Consider the following 17874-nt stretch of genomic DNA (forward strand, 5'->3'; position numbering starts at 1 on the left):
AATGATGACCGTGAAACCATTGTTGATTGTTGTTAAAAAAAAAAACAGCTAGTGCACTGAAGCCCTTTAGGGAAGGAAATCTGCCAACCTGAGCTGGTCCACATGTGATTGCAGATGCACAGCAATGTGGTTGGCTCTTAAATGCCTCAAGGGCAAATTAGGGATGGGCAATAAATGCTGGCTCAGCCAGCGATGCCCAAACCCATGAACGAATAAAAAAAAACCTCCAGAGTTGTTACAGCACAGGAAGCCATTTGGCTCTTCAAACAAGCAATGTATCCAAAATAAAACAACAAATGCTGGTAAAACTCAGCAGCATTTGAGAGAAACAGAATTAACGTTTCAAGTTCAAATAACTCTTCTCCATACTCGATCATTCCACCAACAGGAAGTTTTTCCTCATCTATTGTGTTCAGTCTAGTCATGATTTTGGAATACCTCCAGATTAAATTACCACTCAACCTTCCCTTCACCAAGGAAAATAGTCCCAACTTTCCTATGGTTCTCCAATCTTTCTACGTAACCGAAGTTCTTCACCCCGAACCATTCTTGTGAATCTTTTTTTGCACTCTCTCCAATGCCTTCACATCTTCCCTAAAAAGTGTAGCACTGAGAACTGGACACAATACTTCAATTGAGGCTGAAGCAGTGCTTCGTACAAGTTTAATATAATCTCCTTGCTCTTTTACTCTTTGCCCGTATTAAAAATCTCAGATACTGTATGCTTTATTAACCATTCTCCCAACCTGTCCTGCCACTTTCAATGTTATGCACATATACACCCTCTGTAGAGTTGTACCCATCACTTTAGAATGTCTCTCCTCATCTTCACACCAAAATGAATCACCTCACACTTCTCTGCATTGAATTTCATCTGCCATTTAACTGCCCGTTTCACCAACTTGTCCATGCAGTTTTAAAGTTCTACACTATCCTTTGCATGGTTCACAATACTTTCAAGTTTCGTATCATCCAGAAATGTTGAAATTGTGCCCTATACATTAACGGTCTAGGTAATTCATATACATCAAGAAAAACAAGTTTGCTAGTCCAGTCATCAGTCTCAAGAGGCCCAGACTAATGTTCGGGGACATGGATTCAAATCCCATCATGACAGCTGATGGAACTTAAATTCAATTAAGAAAATAAATCTGGAATATAAAGCCAGTACCAAGCATAGATTGTGATTAAAAATCCATCTGGTTCACTAATATCCTGAAGGGAAGGAAGTCTGTCATCCATGCCTAATCTGGTCTACATGCGACTGCAGATCCACAGCAATGCGATTTGACTCTTAACTGACTGCCAAAATGGCCTAGCAAGTCAGTCCGTTCAATAGCATTAGGAATGGGTAACAAATACCTCATAGAGGTACTGGAGCGGTTCGGGCTTGGAACAGGGTTCACCGCTTGGGTAAAGCTCCTATACAACGCTCCCATGGCGAGTGTACGGACCAACAATACCAACTCCCAATACTTCCAGCTGCACAGGGGCACCAGACAAGGATGCCCACTGTCCCCGCTGCTGTTCGCACTAGCAATCGAACCGCTAGCAATCGCGCTCAGGGCAGCAAAAAATTGGAGGGGGATCCGAAGGGGAGGTAGAGAGCACAGAGTCTTACTCTATGCGGATGATCTGCTCCTCTATATCTCGGACCCACAAAGCAGCATGGACGGAATCATAGCGCTCCTGAAAGAGTTTGGAGCCTTCTCGGGCTACAAACTCAACATGAGCAAAAGTGAGATCTTCCCAGTACACCCGCAAGGGGGGGGGGGGGGGGGGGGGGCAGCACTAAAGGGCCTGCCGTTCAAACAAGCCCGAAATAAATTCCGCTACCTGGGGATCCAAATAGCCCATGACTGGAAAGGGATCCACAAATGGAACCTCACCAGCCTGACGGAGGAAGTTAAAAAGGACCTGCAAAGATGGAACACACTCCCGCTCTCCCTCGCAGGGAGAGTCCAGACGATCAAAATGAACGTACTGCTCAGGTTCCTTTTCCTGTTTAGATCCATTCCGATCTACATCCCCAAGGCCTTTTTCAAAGCGCTGGACAAACATATCATGGCGTTCGTATGGGGGGGGTAAAAATGCTAGGATCCCAAAGAAGGTCATACAAAAAACAAAATCCAGGGGGGGGGCTAGCCCTCCCGAATCTACAATTCTACCACTGGGCGGCAACAGCCGAGTGAGTAAGGGGATGGATCCAGGAGCCAGAAGCCGAGTGGGTGCGTGCGGAGGAGGCCTCCTGCATGGGAACCTCCCTCCGGGCCCTCGCCACGGCAGCACTCCCATCCCCACCCAAAAAACACTCCACCAGCCCAGTGGTGACAGCCACCCTCCAATCCTGGAACCAACTGCGGCAGCAATTTGGCCTGTACAAAATGTCGGACAAGGCTCCCATCTGCAACAACCATAGGTTCAAACCAGCACTGACCGACGCCACCTTCAAAAGGTGGAGGCAGGACGGGGGGACACTGACAGTCAGGGACCTATACACGGACGACAGGATCGCAACACTGGACAAACTGACAGAGAAATTTCAGCTAGCTGGGGGGAACGAGCTACGGTACCTGCAGCTCAAAAACTTCCTACGAAAGGAGACAAGTACGTACCCACAACCGCCACGACAGACACTATTGGAAGACCTACTGGACGCAAGTATCCTAGAGAAAGGGAACTGTAGTGACATGTATGACCGACTGGTAGAAAGGGACGACACCGTACTGGACGCAACAAGAAGGAAATGGGAGGACGACCTGGGGATGGAGATAGGGTGGGGACTCTGGAGCGAAGCACTGCATAGGGTCAACTCCACCTCCACGTGCGCAAGGCTCAGCCTGACGCAACTAAAAGTGGTACATAGAGCCCACTTAACGAGAAACCGTATGAGTAGGTTCTTCCCGGAGGTGGAGGACAGATGTGAACGGTGCCAAAGAGGCCCGGCCAACCACGCCCACATGTTCTGGTCTTGCCCCAGACTTGTGGAGTACTGGACAGCCTTCTTCGAGGCTATGTCCAAAGTGGTGGGGGTGAGGGTGGAGCCATGCCCGATAGTGGCGGTCTTCGGGGTTTCAGACCAGCCATATCTATTCCTGGGGAGGAGGGCGGACGCCCTTGCCTTTGCCTCCCTGATTGCCCGCCGTAGAATCCTGTTTGGCTGGCGGTCAGCAGCACCACCCAGAGCTGCAGACTGGCTGTCCGACCTCTCGGAATCGCTCCAAATGGAGAAAATCAAATTCGCCATCCGAGGGTCGGACGACGGCTTCCACAGAACGTGGGAGCCATTCATGCAACTGTTCCGGGACCTGTTTGTGGCCAACGTACATGAGGAAGAATAGTCGGGTGGCCAAGAACCAGGGGAAAATGGGCGGAAATCGGGGGAAGGTATGGGGGTTTGATGGCAAGCCAAGGCCCAAAACCAAACTATAAATAAATGCCTATAAACATGTGCCTCGGCCATATTGGGGAATGTAAAATATATATGCTGGCTAAAGGGGGCGGCCACAATTATTGTTATGAAGATGCTTACCTGTAAATATTCATGTAAAATTTTTGTGTTTTCCTTTTTTTTCTCTCTCTAATAACTTGTAATTTGTCATATATAAAATATGAAAACTCAATAAAAAAAACATTTATAAAAAAAAAAGGAATGGGTAACAATGCTGGCCTTGCCAGTGACACATCCATCCCATGAAAGAATAAAAAGGTCTCAACACCCACAAATCTTCCTATAATCTGTAAAATATCCATCTTTGTTGTCTGTCACTCAAATTTCATATCCATGTTGCTACTGTTCCCTTTATTCCATGAACAACTTTGTCACACAATATACCTGTGAGTACAGTATCAAATGCTTTTTGTCAAAGCAAGGATCATCTGGACTCAGAACGTTAGCTCTTTTCTCTCCCTACAGATGCTGCCAGACCTGCTGAGATTTTTCCAGCATTTTATCTTTGGTTTCAGATTCCAGCATCCGCAGTAATTTGCTTTTATCCAGCGAGTACCATTTGCAATTCTCCAATCCTCTGACATTACCACTTCTCCTGATTGAATTCCATTTTGCCAATCTGGTGCCCACCTGAATCTTCCTGCTGTCTTCAACATTCTTCCTCATGAACAACCAAACTTTGTACCATTTACAAACTCGCTTTTCTCAAGTGATAATTTTAATTGATGATCGCGCCACTCACCACCAACTCCCAACCAGGAAGAAAGCTTTCCTGATTCACCATCAAAATCTTTCAGAATTTTAACTCTATTAAGCTTCTTCGTCCCTATCCCAGCAAAAATGGCCTCTCCTCATTAGCTTTAGTCCCCCATTCCTACCATCACCCTAGAGTGTCTAAACTGTCGCTTTATAAGGTGTTAGCAGAATTTTTTTTAAATAATGATGCCCCTGTATTTTGTATAAATTTATCACTACTTTCTAACTTTGGTATTCTAGGCCTAAATTTACAAAATCCTATTGACTTGTGTGGCTTTATCCAACTGCATTCACTTTCACTGTTCACCTTTTCAGTATAGCCATCGGTTCCTTGCTTTTTTTCTCCCAATGTATACCACCTCACAGTCCACAGGAAATCGGTCTTCCGAATTGGAAGTCTTTTGCAGCCTCCTCAGTTTGTCACATATCTTAGATTTGTCTCCCGCAAATTGAGGTTGTATTCCCTGTAACCAAATCCAAATCTCCCAATATACATCAATGAACTAGACTTCTCTACCTCAACCATATTAGAATAATACACTGCTCCAAAAAAATCAACCTTTTATCAGAAGCACCTGGGCCAGCAGCTTTAAACCCAAAATGATCAAGGTGGCACACATCCTGGTCTAGCTACCCACAAAGAGATTTTTTTCTCAATTGAGGTCTGATAATTTAACAGTGGGCAACATTTCTTCTTTGCTCATTAAATAAAAGTTTTACATCTATTAAAAGCTTCCAGCTTACCACTTTTGAATTCTCTTTGTAGCAGAAGGCCAGCTGGTAAGCAGAAAATACCAGTGGTGGTAAAGTGAAACGAATCCTTTGATTTCCACCAGCACCAAAGTGTTTTCTGGCAGTATTTAAAATCTGTTTAAAGAAAGATGTTAAGCAGAAAATCAGTAAGAAATCTATTCCCTTTGGAACAAACATGTACAACACTGCCTTTTGTACAGTACCATTTGATCTGAAACTGCCTTTGTACAGTACCATTTGATCTGAAACTATGCACCCATGTTCGCGTACAAGTGCAAATTGCCTTGGATTTCTGCTAAATAGAAAGGCTATTTTCAATTTTAATATTCTGTTTCAACATGTTCCAACATTTCAGTTTTATTACTGGTCTACCGTTCTCCTATAAAAGATTTACATTAAATGTAACCACGCATACAATAATAATAATCTTTATTGTCACAAGTAGGCTTACATTAACACTGCAATGAAGTTACTGTGAAAAGCCCTAGTCGCCACATTCCGGCGCCTATTCGGGTATACGGAGGGAGAATTCAATGTCCAAATTACCCAACAGCACGTCTTTCGGAACTTATGGGAGGAAACCGGAGCAAACTCACAGACACAGAGAACATGCAGACTCCACACAGACAGCGACCCAAGCCGGGAATCGAACCTGGGACCCTTGAGCTGTGAAGCAACAGTGCTACCCATTGTGTTACGGTGCCACCCAAGTAATTCTATTTGCAGAAAACTGTAGTGACATTTTAAAACTTCCTTCGATTGAATTCCATAACAGTCCATTTGGCAAAGCAACATTTCTTTCCTGCTTGCAAGTACTACTCATTTTTCTTCATTTTTCCTTTGATCAGGAAATTGGAGAACTCGGGATCTGAATTTACTGCAAATTTGCATCATCCATGATGCAGCTATCACCTCATCATGGTGCAGAAATTCAGGGAAATTAAGCGAGTGACTTACCAGTATGTATGTTATACCATAATTTATAGGAATGGCCAATTAATTGGGACCAAGTTCAAGGACTGCCCAAAAGCCCACAAAGCCCCCTTTAGGGTATAAGAAGAAGCTCCCAAGAGAGAATCGTTCTTCTTGGCCTTGGCTCTCAGCGACGAGAGGCCTGCCTAGCAGCTGCACCAGAACAATTAAGTCCAAAGTCAACGCACGCTACGAGATAGACGCTCCTAGCTACTATTCCGTACCAGCTCCACCCCAGCAGCCTCAGAACCGGACAACGGCCATTGTTCCTCTGACTGAGTGGGCGCCCGAAGCCAAGTATAGGCTTGAATTCTAGTGATAGTTTAGTTGGTAGAGTTTTGTGCACGAGTATAATTGACTGTGTGTGTAAATAAATGAGCACGGATTTCGAACTTACTAACTGGTGTATCGGGTTTTTGATCAGTATTCGGTTTTGAACCTTGTGGCGGTATCAAAAGATACCTGGCGACTCTTGACCAAACATAATTAGAATTAAGGAAGGCAACCATATTAACCGCCATAAACAGAGCCAATTAGAGAGAGAACACAACGAGCAACAAAGGCAACAGAATTTATCAAACAAATTCAGGCACAAATGGTAGATTGGGGAGCAAAACAATTTAATTCATAATATTTGTATCAACTCCTATCGCATCTTGTATAAATTGTTGAAATAGTTATTGCTGTAACATTACTCAAGTTACTCCTCATGCTCCACATATGGACTCAATTAAGAATAATTGAATGCATATAATTTTTTCTAATATTTAAAATGTGCTTTTCACCTTCATGCAATGAAATCAACCTTTAACCTCTATTCAGTACAACAGGATTAGTTTCTGTTAAATTCTATAAACACACATTAAGCCAAAAAGAAATGTATGAATTAGCATAAAGAAGATACCCTCAATGTAGTTTTGTCTGTACATTTTCAGATATGCTTCTAATAATTTGTACAATTGCCACATCTTTCAAGGAATCAAACTCCTATCTCTGGCTGCATGATTTTTAGTCTTGTATTGAACATATTTGTTGAGCAACCCCTAATGATTAACAAGGAACTTTCTACTTCTGTTACTTGAACAGGATGAACTTTGATACTGTGGAATGATTAAAACATGCAAAAAAATAATGATTAGTCATAATGAAATGAAGTAATTGATCAGATTCATAAAATTCTAATTAGCAATATTTATTTTGGAAAGCAGTTGCAGAGTCTGGGACAAATCTGTTGATGTAACCAACTTCGTAGTTTAAGAAATCAACTATTTGCAACTGCTAACCCTTTAGATGCACTATATTATGTTAGATATAACTTGCCCCCACATATAGGGATGCACACAGTGAGAAACTTATGCAAATATGGCCCTTGGAGCAAAAAGATTGAACCTGCCTGGTCTGACAGAACCCTAATTTCCTTCCATTTAAATTAATGGGAAATAGAAAAAGTGTTTTATTGGCAACAGGTGTGCTATTTCCCCAGTCCCCCTCAATTACTTTTTTCTCTGGGCTCCACCCAAGGGATTCTTAATGCTCAGGCAGTAAAGATAAAAAATTACCCCATTGATATTATTCAGTGCAACAAGGTAATTTACACCTTGTGTCAAAGGACAAAATAATCAATGCACTGACATAGTCAAACACAGCATCACACTAACCTGCCCAAGTATTTCTACATGTTGTGAGCATATTTGTTTTCCATTTCACTCAGGAACTCATAGGCAAAGCACACTAAAATCACACTTACGCAGCACAATTACTCAAGAGTAAGGCTGCAGTTATGATCTTCCTCCAGATGGATTGCGCAATTCAAATTTTTTTTGATCAAGCACTGATCACTGGTCGGTAAACTAGAGTCGAGGGGGGTGAAATGGCTCAGGCTACTCTTGCATACTAATAGCCGGTTTCAGACCACACTGGGTGCTCATTAAAAAATCCCATTTGTTAAGCTGTGGTTCAGGGAGTCCAAGAAACAGGAGTTAATTGCTTTATTGAAATTGTTTCAGATTTGGGAAGAGATTTTCCATTCCTGCTAATTGTCCATATCTGAATATTTAAATGAGCCTTATGGCTCATTCAAATACCCAGACACCAGATTCAACTGGTGCCTGGGACTCACCAGCCACACCTGGGAAACCTCACCAGGGTGATGTTTAGTATGTACAGGTAGATGGGACTTCCCGGGGTGATGAGTGTGGCTTGGTGGGAGAAACCGAGGCCAGAAAAAGCAGCAAAGTGCTGTTGGAAATCACCGAAGAACAATTTGCTAAATGCGCCATTCAGCGGATTAACATACCAGATACTGTTGGTCAGGATCTTCAGATTGAAATAAATGAATAAATCTACCAACAAGACTTTGCTCTTTAGTACCATCCAAATGCGGACCCGTCGTAATGGCACCTGGAGGGTTTCCCAGCCCATTGGAGACCCCCTGGTGATCGGGGACAGGGCAGGGTGGCACCCTGTCAGCACTGCCAGGGTACCCAGGTAGCACATTGGCAATGCCAGGGTTTAGGCCCAGGGGGGCCTTGCCAGGTAGATGGGACTTCCCGGGGCCTCCAAGGTTGTGGGGGGGAAAAGATCGGGCTGCAGAAAAAATGGCGACTGATCTGCAAGGAGCCTTTCCAACTGATGAGTGTGGCTTGGTGGGAGAAACTGAGGCCAGAAAAAGCGGCAAAGTGCTGTTGGAAACCACCGAAGAACAATTTGCTAAATGCGCCACTCAGCAGATTTTAACTTCAGTCCGCTGAATGGCACCCGTTATATGTTTGCATCATTTATGCACGGCTCAGTTTCTCAACCAAATACTAGCATTAAAATTGGTTAGCCAGAACACTGACCAGACAACAGAAAAAGAAAATCTTGAGTCAAAAAAACACAAGTACAGCTTTATTTTTGAATAGAATCCTTACAGTGCAGGAGGCCGTTCAGCCCATCGAGTCTGCACCGACCCTTAGAAAGAGCATCGTACCTAGGCCCATTGCCTCGCCCTAACCCCGTAACTCCACCTATCCTGCACATCTTTAGACTGTGGGAGGAAACCAAAGCACCTGGGGGAAACCCACGCAGACAGTCACCAAAGGCCGGATTCGGATCCGGATCCCTGGAATGGTGAGGCAGCAGTGGTAATCAACGTGCTACCGTGCTGCAAGGAAAATATTTAACACAACAATCACTCAAAATCAATAGCCAAAAAATACTAGACATTACATACATTATTCCATTCATTTATTAAAGGAAAGATCATCCAAATTTGGTAGATTAACATACCAGATACTGTTGGTCAGGATCTTCAGATTGAAATAAATGAATAAATCTACCAACAAGACTTTGCTCTTCAGCAAAATCTTCTTGATCAGGATCTTCTGCTGGTTGATCTGGCTGATCCTGAATCAATGTCGACACCAGGTTCAGTACAGCATCCACCTGTAAAAAGAAACAGCTCATGTGATTCTGAAATTTTACACAAAAACCTCACTTAATATTTAACACAATCATTATCAGAAATAAACTCAAAGAAATTCTGGAAATACTGAAGTCGGACATCATCTGGGGAGGGAAACAGTTAGGTTCATAGACATTTACAGTATAGAAAGAGGCCATTCAACACATTGTGGCCATGCCAGTCAACAAACAGACTACACTAATCCCATTTTCTAGCACTTAACCCATGGCCTTGGAGGTTATGGCAGCACAAGTGAATACCAAAATACTTCTTAAATGTTACCAGAGTTTCAGACTCAACCACCTTCCAGACAGTAAGTTCCAGTCTCCGACCACCCTCTGGGTGAAAAATGTTTCTCCTCAATGCCCCTCTTAGCTTCTACCTCTTGCCCCGTTTGTTGAAAAATGCTTCCCTATCCACCCCATCCTTAATCTGATACACCTCTCAGGTTCCCTCTCAACCTTCACTGCTCCAAGAAAAGCAGCCCTATTCAATCTCTCCTCATAGCTCAGACCCTCCATTCCAGGCAGCATCATGATAAAATCACCTCTGCACCCTCTCGAGTGAATCAGATTCTTCCGATAATGTGGTGATCAGAACTTCACACAGTACTCAAATTGCGGCATAACTAGCATTTTGTACAGTTCCAGTATGACCTCCCTGCTCTGCTATTCTATGTCTACGTCTAATCTAATAAAGTATCCCATATGCCTTCTTAACCACCTTCTCTACCTGCCCCCTTCAGGGATCTGTGGATATGCACTCCAAGGTCCCTCTGATCTTCAGTACTTTCCAGGGTCCTACCATTCACAGTACAATCCTTTGCCTTGTTAGCTCTACCCAAATGCATTACCTCGTACTTTCCCGGGTTGAATTCCATTTCCCACTGCTCTACCAACACATCCAGACCACTGATATCTTCCTGCAGTCAAAGGCTATCCTCCTCACCATTTACCACGCTAAAATTTGTGTGTCATCCACAAACAGATTGATCATACCTCCTACATACAAGTCCAAATCATTAATGTACACCACAAATAGCAAGTGTCCCAGGTCAGAGCCCTGCAGAGCCCCACTGGAAACAGGCATCCAGTCACGGAAACATCCCTCTACCATCACCCTCTGTAATACAAGAAATATGGCAGCCAATTTTCGCACAAGCGCCATCAAACAGCAACATGATAATGGCCAGATCACCAGTTCATGATTTTAATGCGGTATTATTATTGGTCAGCACACTGGGGAGAACTCTCCTGCTCTTCTTGACAATATCATGATTTAATTTGTGCCCCATTGAGGGAGCAGATGAGTCCATAGTTTAGTACTTTGCCCAACAGATGGCACCTCCAACACGGCAGTGGAGTGTCAGCCTAGATTTTTGTGCTCCAGTCTCTGGAGTGGTTCTTGAGCTTAAGAGGTTTCAATTTAAGGAGGAGATCTTTCTCTCTTAAGCCACAACTATAGCATAAAAAGTTAACATGAAGCTATTCATTATGGCCATAATTTTTATTGGTGGAAAAAAGTCATGCAGAGAGCAAATCCAAACAGCAACTGATGAGGATAGATCATAGTTCCCTGCACCACGCAGTTATTTTATTTGAAAAACTTATACAATGTCATTAAATCGGGCAGGATGAATAGCACTCCATGTTATTTACGGCCAAAACAAATTTCACAATTGCCATTAAATATGGAGGATTAATTTCAGGTAAATAACTGTTTTATTGTGTTGCTCTATTATTTACTGGTATATATAATTGAAAGTTTTAGAATTTAGGTATAGTTTATTGAACACAACTGCATATATAACTTTCTAAAAAGAACCAATGCAACTTTCAATATTTAGAATTAAGGAAAAAATTTGCTGCGAGTCTTAGGCAGAAACGTACTTGCATTTGTCCATCTTAAATAATTTCATTATAACTTTGCAACTTTACAAAGCATGCGACTGTGCCTATTTCAGGTTCTACAGAAACACTAAAAAGTAATTAGACTAATCAACACACAGGCAATCCAATGCAATATAAATTCACCAGATCTTTACCGACGTTTCTCTATAGACCTTTTCCTTATTATTTCCCCCCAGGGGTTAGAAATACTTGCTTTTGAATTAATTTGGAAGGACCCTCCCTCGGAAAATTTTGACGGTAATATTTTTATACTTTTTGAACAACCTGTAGCACTGATGCTAGAAATCCTTAAAATTAGTGTAACATCTGGCAAATACAACAAACATTTTTCTTCCAAATTACTGATTTTCCAACATAAATTCAACTTGCATTGTAAGAAGGTTAATCAGCTTTAGAAAAGATGTACTTTAAAACCTTGTTCACAAGTTTTTAATCTTCAAAATATCTCTCCCATTATACAACACTAATATTTCCATTAGTCAATTTCTTAAATATATCCTGAAATCTGTCAAAAATAACAGTCAACATGCATTTTAAAAATCTGTATTTTTTTTCATTACCTGATTTTGCCATCATTTTAACTCATCATACTATTAAAATAAAATTTGGATCCTCGTGGTACATGCATTAAATATTACCTGTTCTTGTCCAATTATCTCGGTGTTGAACTCAAGTGCATTGCTTAGTATATAACAGCTCATAGTTTTGCGTGACTCATAGTCAAAGTATTCAAACAAAGGATGGAAGTGTTTCAACTTCAATACAGTCAGGATGCTGTTGTACGTGTCGATGGGAATCTTTAGAAGCCGTGTTAATTCTTTAGAAACTGCACTGCTAGTAGCAATACTAAATGTGGCAAGGAAAGAAAACAGAAAATTTGATAATGAGCTCTTTCTTGGCTATTGAAACCCAGCACATATTTTGTTTAACTGAAGTACAGTTTAAGATACAAAAACATGACAAATCATAAATTCCTATCAGATAAAAGTATACTTAAAAATGAAAGTACATACTGTTCGAGATTGAGTTTGTTAAAGATCTCCACAGTTGTTTCAAGAACTTTATCAACATAGTCCACCCGTTCAGGGTAACACTTCATGGCCAAGTTGATAAGAGATACTTGTAAAGATACAACATCTTCAGAAGGCATATCTTGTCTTGACTGAAAATATAACCAAAATAAAATTAGCAAATGTCGGTCTTTTTAAACACTTATTTTGGACACATTTTTAATAAATTCACTACTGGCATTATCTATGGGAACTGTAAGAGCCGATTAGGCAGAAGAATGTTTAATATGGCAATCTGATGGGTTACTTCGATCATGCAAAAGTTAAGATTCTGATCAAATTGTCACATTTCCTTTCCTACTTTTAATACAACTGCACAAAGCCATTGGTGAGGAGGTCTTGTCGTGCAGTGGGTAGCGTCCCTGCCTCTTGAGCCAGAGGCTCCAGGTTGGAGTCCCACCCCAGGACTTGACAACCAAAGAAGGTGTGTTCATAATCCGGCCAACAGGCCGAGTATCAACCTACAAAATCCTTCTAATACACCAATGGCAGGTGGCAAAAGCAGAAGAGGCTCTTGGTCAGCCATGCTTGCTGTGGAGTAACACCCCTCAAGCTACAAGTCTCTGGTGACGGGTTAAAGGGCTGTTCCAGGCAAAACTCACTATGGAAGCAGGTGAAAGTCAGCCTTGTGCACCACTAGGTGCAGGAAGAGAAACAAGGCAACTGGTGTAAAAAAAAAAGGTATAGGATTACACATTTAGAAATAATGCAACATCACTTCTCTCAAAGCCATTGCCAAGCACGTGGTAATGTATTCTAAGGTATGACTGAAAATGACAGATGAACAATAATCACTGGCAAAATAAAAAGACTCCAAAAGGACTCGAATGTCAAGACAAGGCAAGTACATTCATTCAATGCTCGAGGTTACTCAGCACAGAAGGAATTTTACTTGACATTTGTCCATTTTAATAGTGTACGGTATGGTAACAGATGGCAATGACATAGAGTGTCAGACAAAATAACATTCTATCTCCAGCACAAATGAACAATAGAAGCTCACAGCACAAAAAACTCAATGAGTCCATACTAGCTGTCCATCATAGCAATTCAAAACTAATCTGACCACAACAGTTTCCTTACAACTTGTTGCTTCAAACATTCATCAGATTTTCTCATAAAAAAGTGATGGGAGGAGAGTTAGGGTATTAAAGGATTTATTTCGGGGGAGGCCGGAGGAGTTGGAAGAAGAAATATGGGCTGGGGCAGATGTTTAGTATGGAATTTTCAGTGCAGAAGGAGGCCAGTCGGCCCATCGCGTCTGCAGCGGCCCTTGGATAGAGCACTTTACCCAAGCCCACACTTCCACCCTACCCCGTAACCGTACCCAACCTTTTTTTGGACACAAAGGGCAATTTAGCATGGCGAATCCACCTAGCTTGCACACCTTTGGACTGTGGGAGGAAACCGGAGCACCCGGAGGAAACCCATGCAGACACGGAGAGAACGTGCAGACTCTGCACAGACAGACAGTGACCCATGCCGGGAAACGTACATGGGACCCTGGAGCTGTGAAGCAACTGTGCTAACCACTGTGCTGCCCTATATGCAGGTCCGAGCTTTCGCCAGGAAGGAGGTTCTGAGATTCCTGATGGTGCAGGCCCCCACATTGTTGGAGGATGTATTGACGGCAGAGGAAATGGAGAGGGGGTGATGTCGGCGATCTATGGGGTGATTCTGGGAGAGGACAAGATGTTATTAGAGGGGATTAAAGCAAAGTGGGAGAAAGAGTTGAGGGAGAGCATGGATGGTAGTGTGAGGTGCTCTGGAGGGTGAATGCCTCAGCCTCGTGCCCGAGGTTGGGGCTGATACAGTTGAAGGTGGTCTATAGAGCACACCTCACGAGCATGAGCCAACTCTTTGAGGTGGTGGAGGATGTATGTAAGCACTGTGCGAGGAGCCCCGTAAACCATGTTCATATGTTTTGGTCCTGTCTGAAACTGGAGGGGGGTCTTCAGGGTCATCTTGGGTGGTACACGAGAGGTTCGAACCAGGGCCCCTGGAAGCCATATTCGGGGTGTCGGACCAGCCGGGTAGATGTCTTAGCCTTCGGCTCGCTGATTGCCCGAAGGCAGGTTCTGTTGGGGTGGAGGTCAGCTTCTCTGCCCTGTGCCTCGGCGTGAGGGGGAGGGGGGGACCTGCCGGAATTTTTAATGCTGGTGAAGTTTGAGCTGAGGGGGAGGATGGAAGGGTTCTGCAATTCATGGGCTTTGTTAATCATGCATTTTCAATAACTGGATGACATCAAACATTATGGGGAGGGTAGTTAGGAATGTATAGGTTACTGATGATTATGTATGGGATGACTGTGGATTCTCTTTTTCGTCCTTGCTCTGTATTTACGATGTTGGGGGATGTTTGGGGGGTTGCCATTGTATATATAAATTGTTGGTTATCTATTGTTGGGTGCATATTTGATGAAAATCTGAAAAAGGAGAATAAAAATTTAAAAAACGATTTTCTCATAAAAGCTACAACGTTTTCTGGCTCAAGCAGTCCTCATGGTAAAAAATGTCATGCTCCAACAATAACTTAATAGCACTTTTACTGTATTAAATATTCCAAGACAAAAACTGACACCAAATAAAAAAGCCTATTTGGATAGATGTCAAAATGCTAAGTCAGAATTAGGTTTTAATGGGGATTTCGAACGGAGGAAGAAAATTCCTGACTTTAGGGCCTTGGATGACTAAAAGCTTCGCTTTGAGCAGCACGGTGGCACAGTGGTGAGCACAGTTGCTTCACAGCTCCAGGGTCTCAGGTTCGATTTCCTGCTTGGGTCACTGCCTGTGCGGAGTCTGCACGTTCTCCCGTGTCTGCATGGGTTTTCTCTGGGTGCTCCGGTTTCCTCCCACAGTCCAAAAATGTGCGGGTTAGGTGGATTGGCGATGCTAAATTGCCCTTAGTGTCCAAAAGGGTTAAGTGGGGTTACTGGGTTATGGGGATAGGGTGGAGGAGTGTGCTCGAGTGGGGTGCTCTTTCCAAGAGCCGGTGCATACTCAATGGGCCAAATGGCCTTCTTCTGCAATGTAGATTCTGTGACCTGTGACTGAAGGAAATGCAGGTTGCTGAAAAGGCCAGAATTGGAGAAAATTTCAGAGATAGGGTACAGTTTGGCGATAGAAGTTTGAAGAATGAGAAATTTTAAATCAAGGCAACAACCTCTGTAAATAAACTTCCCTTCAATCTGTGATGATGTTCAATTGAAGATCCCTAGTCACCGACTCCCAACCAATTTCATTATTCACTCCGTCAAATCCTACATTAAATCTCTCCACTTCCCTGCCCCAATTAGTCCCAGTATCCCAACTCTTTTTTTAAAAAACATAGTTCAATGTTGATGAATCTACTAACAGCATCTGTACAGGTGGTCCTTTTGGTAATGGGACGCCCTAAACAGTATATTACCTGCAATCTAACCAATGCTTCACATAAATTCATCATTATTACTTTGCTCTTATCCTGTCTTATTTATAAAACCCCAAATTTCACAAACTTTAGTATTGCTTTCTGCATCGGAATTTAATTCAAATGCAAAATTAACTGAAAGGCAGTCTGTTCACCTACATTCTTAAGTAAATATTCCTATTGATTTTTCTTCCACAAAATACATTACCCCATATTTCATATCAAACTGCATCACCCATCTATCTACTCATCTTATCATCCTATGTCTGTGTTTTTTTTTAAACAAATCATCTCACTGCTAAACTTGTTTGTTTGACTCAACACATTGAGGCCTAGTTTCCTGTATCCAATTTGGTCACAGAACTCACCCCGAGGTACACCATTTTAATCCATGGTGCTACATTTCCTCTCAAGAGACTTTTAAATAACTGAAACATCTGCATGCTCTATGAAATTTCTTCTGAAAATACAAATAAATTACATCTGCTGCTTTCTCGTTACCATTTCAGGCCATCGAATAGATAGCCAAATTAGACACCCCATTAGAAGCCTGTCCTGTCATACAAAAGTAATGGCATGGATTCAAAATAATTAATGGTCCAAGTTTTGCTATCAAAACAATAGTACAACTAATAGTGTCACTGTTATTTGAATAACTGGTACAGAAACTGCTGGCAAGGACTGGCTGCAGTTTAAATACAAAATCCTGAAAGCTGCTGCCTGAATTGCGACAGGCTGCCATTAAATTCTCAAAAACAAAACAGCATTGCAACCTTAGCCTACCTTTTGAGGACTTTTTTGTATTTATTTATTAATTGTTCATTAAACTCACCATAGAAAGTTGTCTTGACATTACAAATGCAAATCCTTGGTTTAATGATATGCTAAGTTTTACTAACTGCCAATCAGCACCTCTTACACTGAAAATTATTCATTACAAATGTGGAGTCATAAGAACTAGGAGCAGGAATAGGTCATCTGGCATCACAGCTGATCTTTTTGTGGACTCAGCTCCACTTACCCGTCCGCTCACCATAACCTTTTATTCCTTTACTGTTCAAAAATCTATCTTTGCCTTAAAAGCATTCAACGAGGTAGCCTCAACTGCATCACTGGGCAGGGAATTCCACAGATTCACAACCCTTTGGCGAAGGAACTTCCTCCTCCACTCAGTCCTAAATCTGCACCCCCTTATTTTGAGGCTATGTATCCTAGTTCTTGCTTCGCCCACCAGTGGAAACAACCTCCCTGCTTATATCTTTTCCCCCTCATATCTATTTCCTTATATCTATTCCCCCTCATTCTTAGGAGTATAGGTCCCAGTCTACTCGTCTCTCATCATAAGCCAATCCTCTCAACTCCAAAATCAACCTAGTGAATCTCCTCTGCACACCCTCCAGTTCCAGTACATCCTTGCTCAAGTGAAGAGACCAAAACTATACACAGTACTCACCGGGTATACACTGAGCCTCACCAGCACCCTATACAGCTGCAACATCACATCCCTGTTTTTAAACTCAATCCCTCTGCAAAATGAAGGATAACATTCCATTTGATTTCTTAATTACCTGCAAACCAACTTTTTGTGATTCATGCACAAGGACATCCAGGTCCCTCTGCACAGCAGCATGCTGAATTTTTTTGCCATTTAAATAATATCACTCTTCAGGAAGTTAAAAATATCAAATCCTAAAAATTTCCCCCTCTTACTTTTTCCTTTGACTCTCCCCTTCCCCCTTAATCCAATCTTTATTTCTTGCTTTTTCATTCTGTACTTGATTTGAGATTGAACTCAGCCAGTTGATTCATTCACCTTCTCAGATTTTCCTGTGTTTATTTTCTAATCCTTACATTTCATTGGTTCAGGAGAGTTTTTGTCGGTTGCCCTGTTTACACAGATCCCAGAAGCTGTTTCACCCACTGCACTATCAGCTAGCACTTTTAACAACTTTGTAACCAAAGTTGAAAGATGCAGGAAAAATGCAGGAGAAGCTGAACAGCATACATTGTTAGACGCCTGCAAGTCCAAATTCTGGCCTGTATCTCTGTGGCACCCAAGTAGATATTGCTGTTCAGTTGCAGCTGAAGACACAACTTGCTGAAGTCTAG

At 42.3% G+C, this 17874-nt stretch overlaps 1 protein-coding gene across 2 annotated transcripts in view; it reads right to left on the reverse strand.

Moving 5' to 3' along the window:
• vps35 (VPS35 retromer complex component) overlaps positions 1-17874 on the reverse strand; it is a 67530-nt gene that overhangs the window by 7911 nt on the left and 41745 nt on the right. For both annotated transcript variants that reach the window (XM_038806634.1, XM_038806635.1), the window contains exons 10-13: positions 12301-12449; positions 11926-12133; positions 9203-9358; positions 4952-5074 (exon numbers count right to left, since the gene is read on the reverse strand). In XM_038806634.1, coding sequence (XP_038662562.1) covers positions 4952-5074; positions 9203-9358; positions 11926-12133; positions 12301-12449 — 636 coding nt within the window. The remainder of the gene's footprint in view (positions 1-4951; positions 5075-9202; positions 9359-11925; positions 12134-12300; positions 12450-17874) is intronic.

Source organism: Scyliorhinus canicula, chromosome 9 (genome assembly GCF_902713615.1).
Source record: "Scyliorhinus canicula chromosome 9, sScyCan1.1, whole genome shotgun sequence".
NCBI classification, from domain to species: Eukaryota; Metazoa; Chordata; class Chondrichthyes; order Carcharhiniformes; family Scyliorhinidae; genus Scyliorhinus; species Scyliorhinus canicula.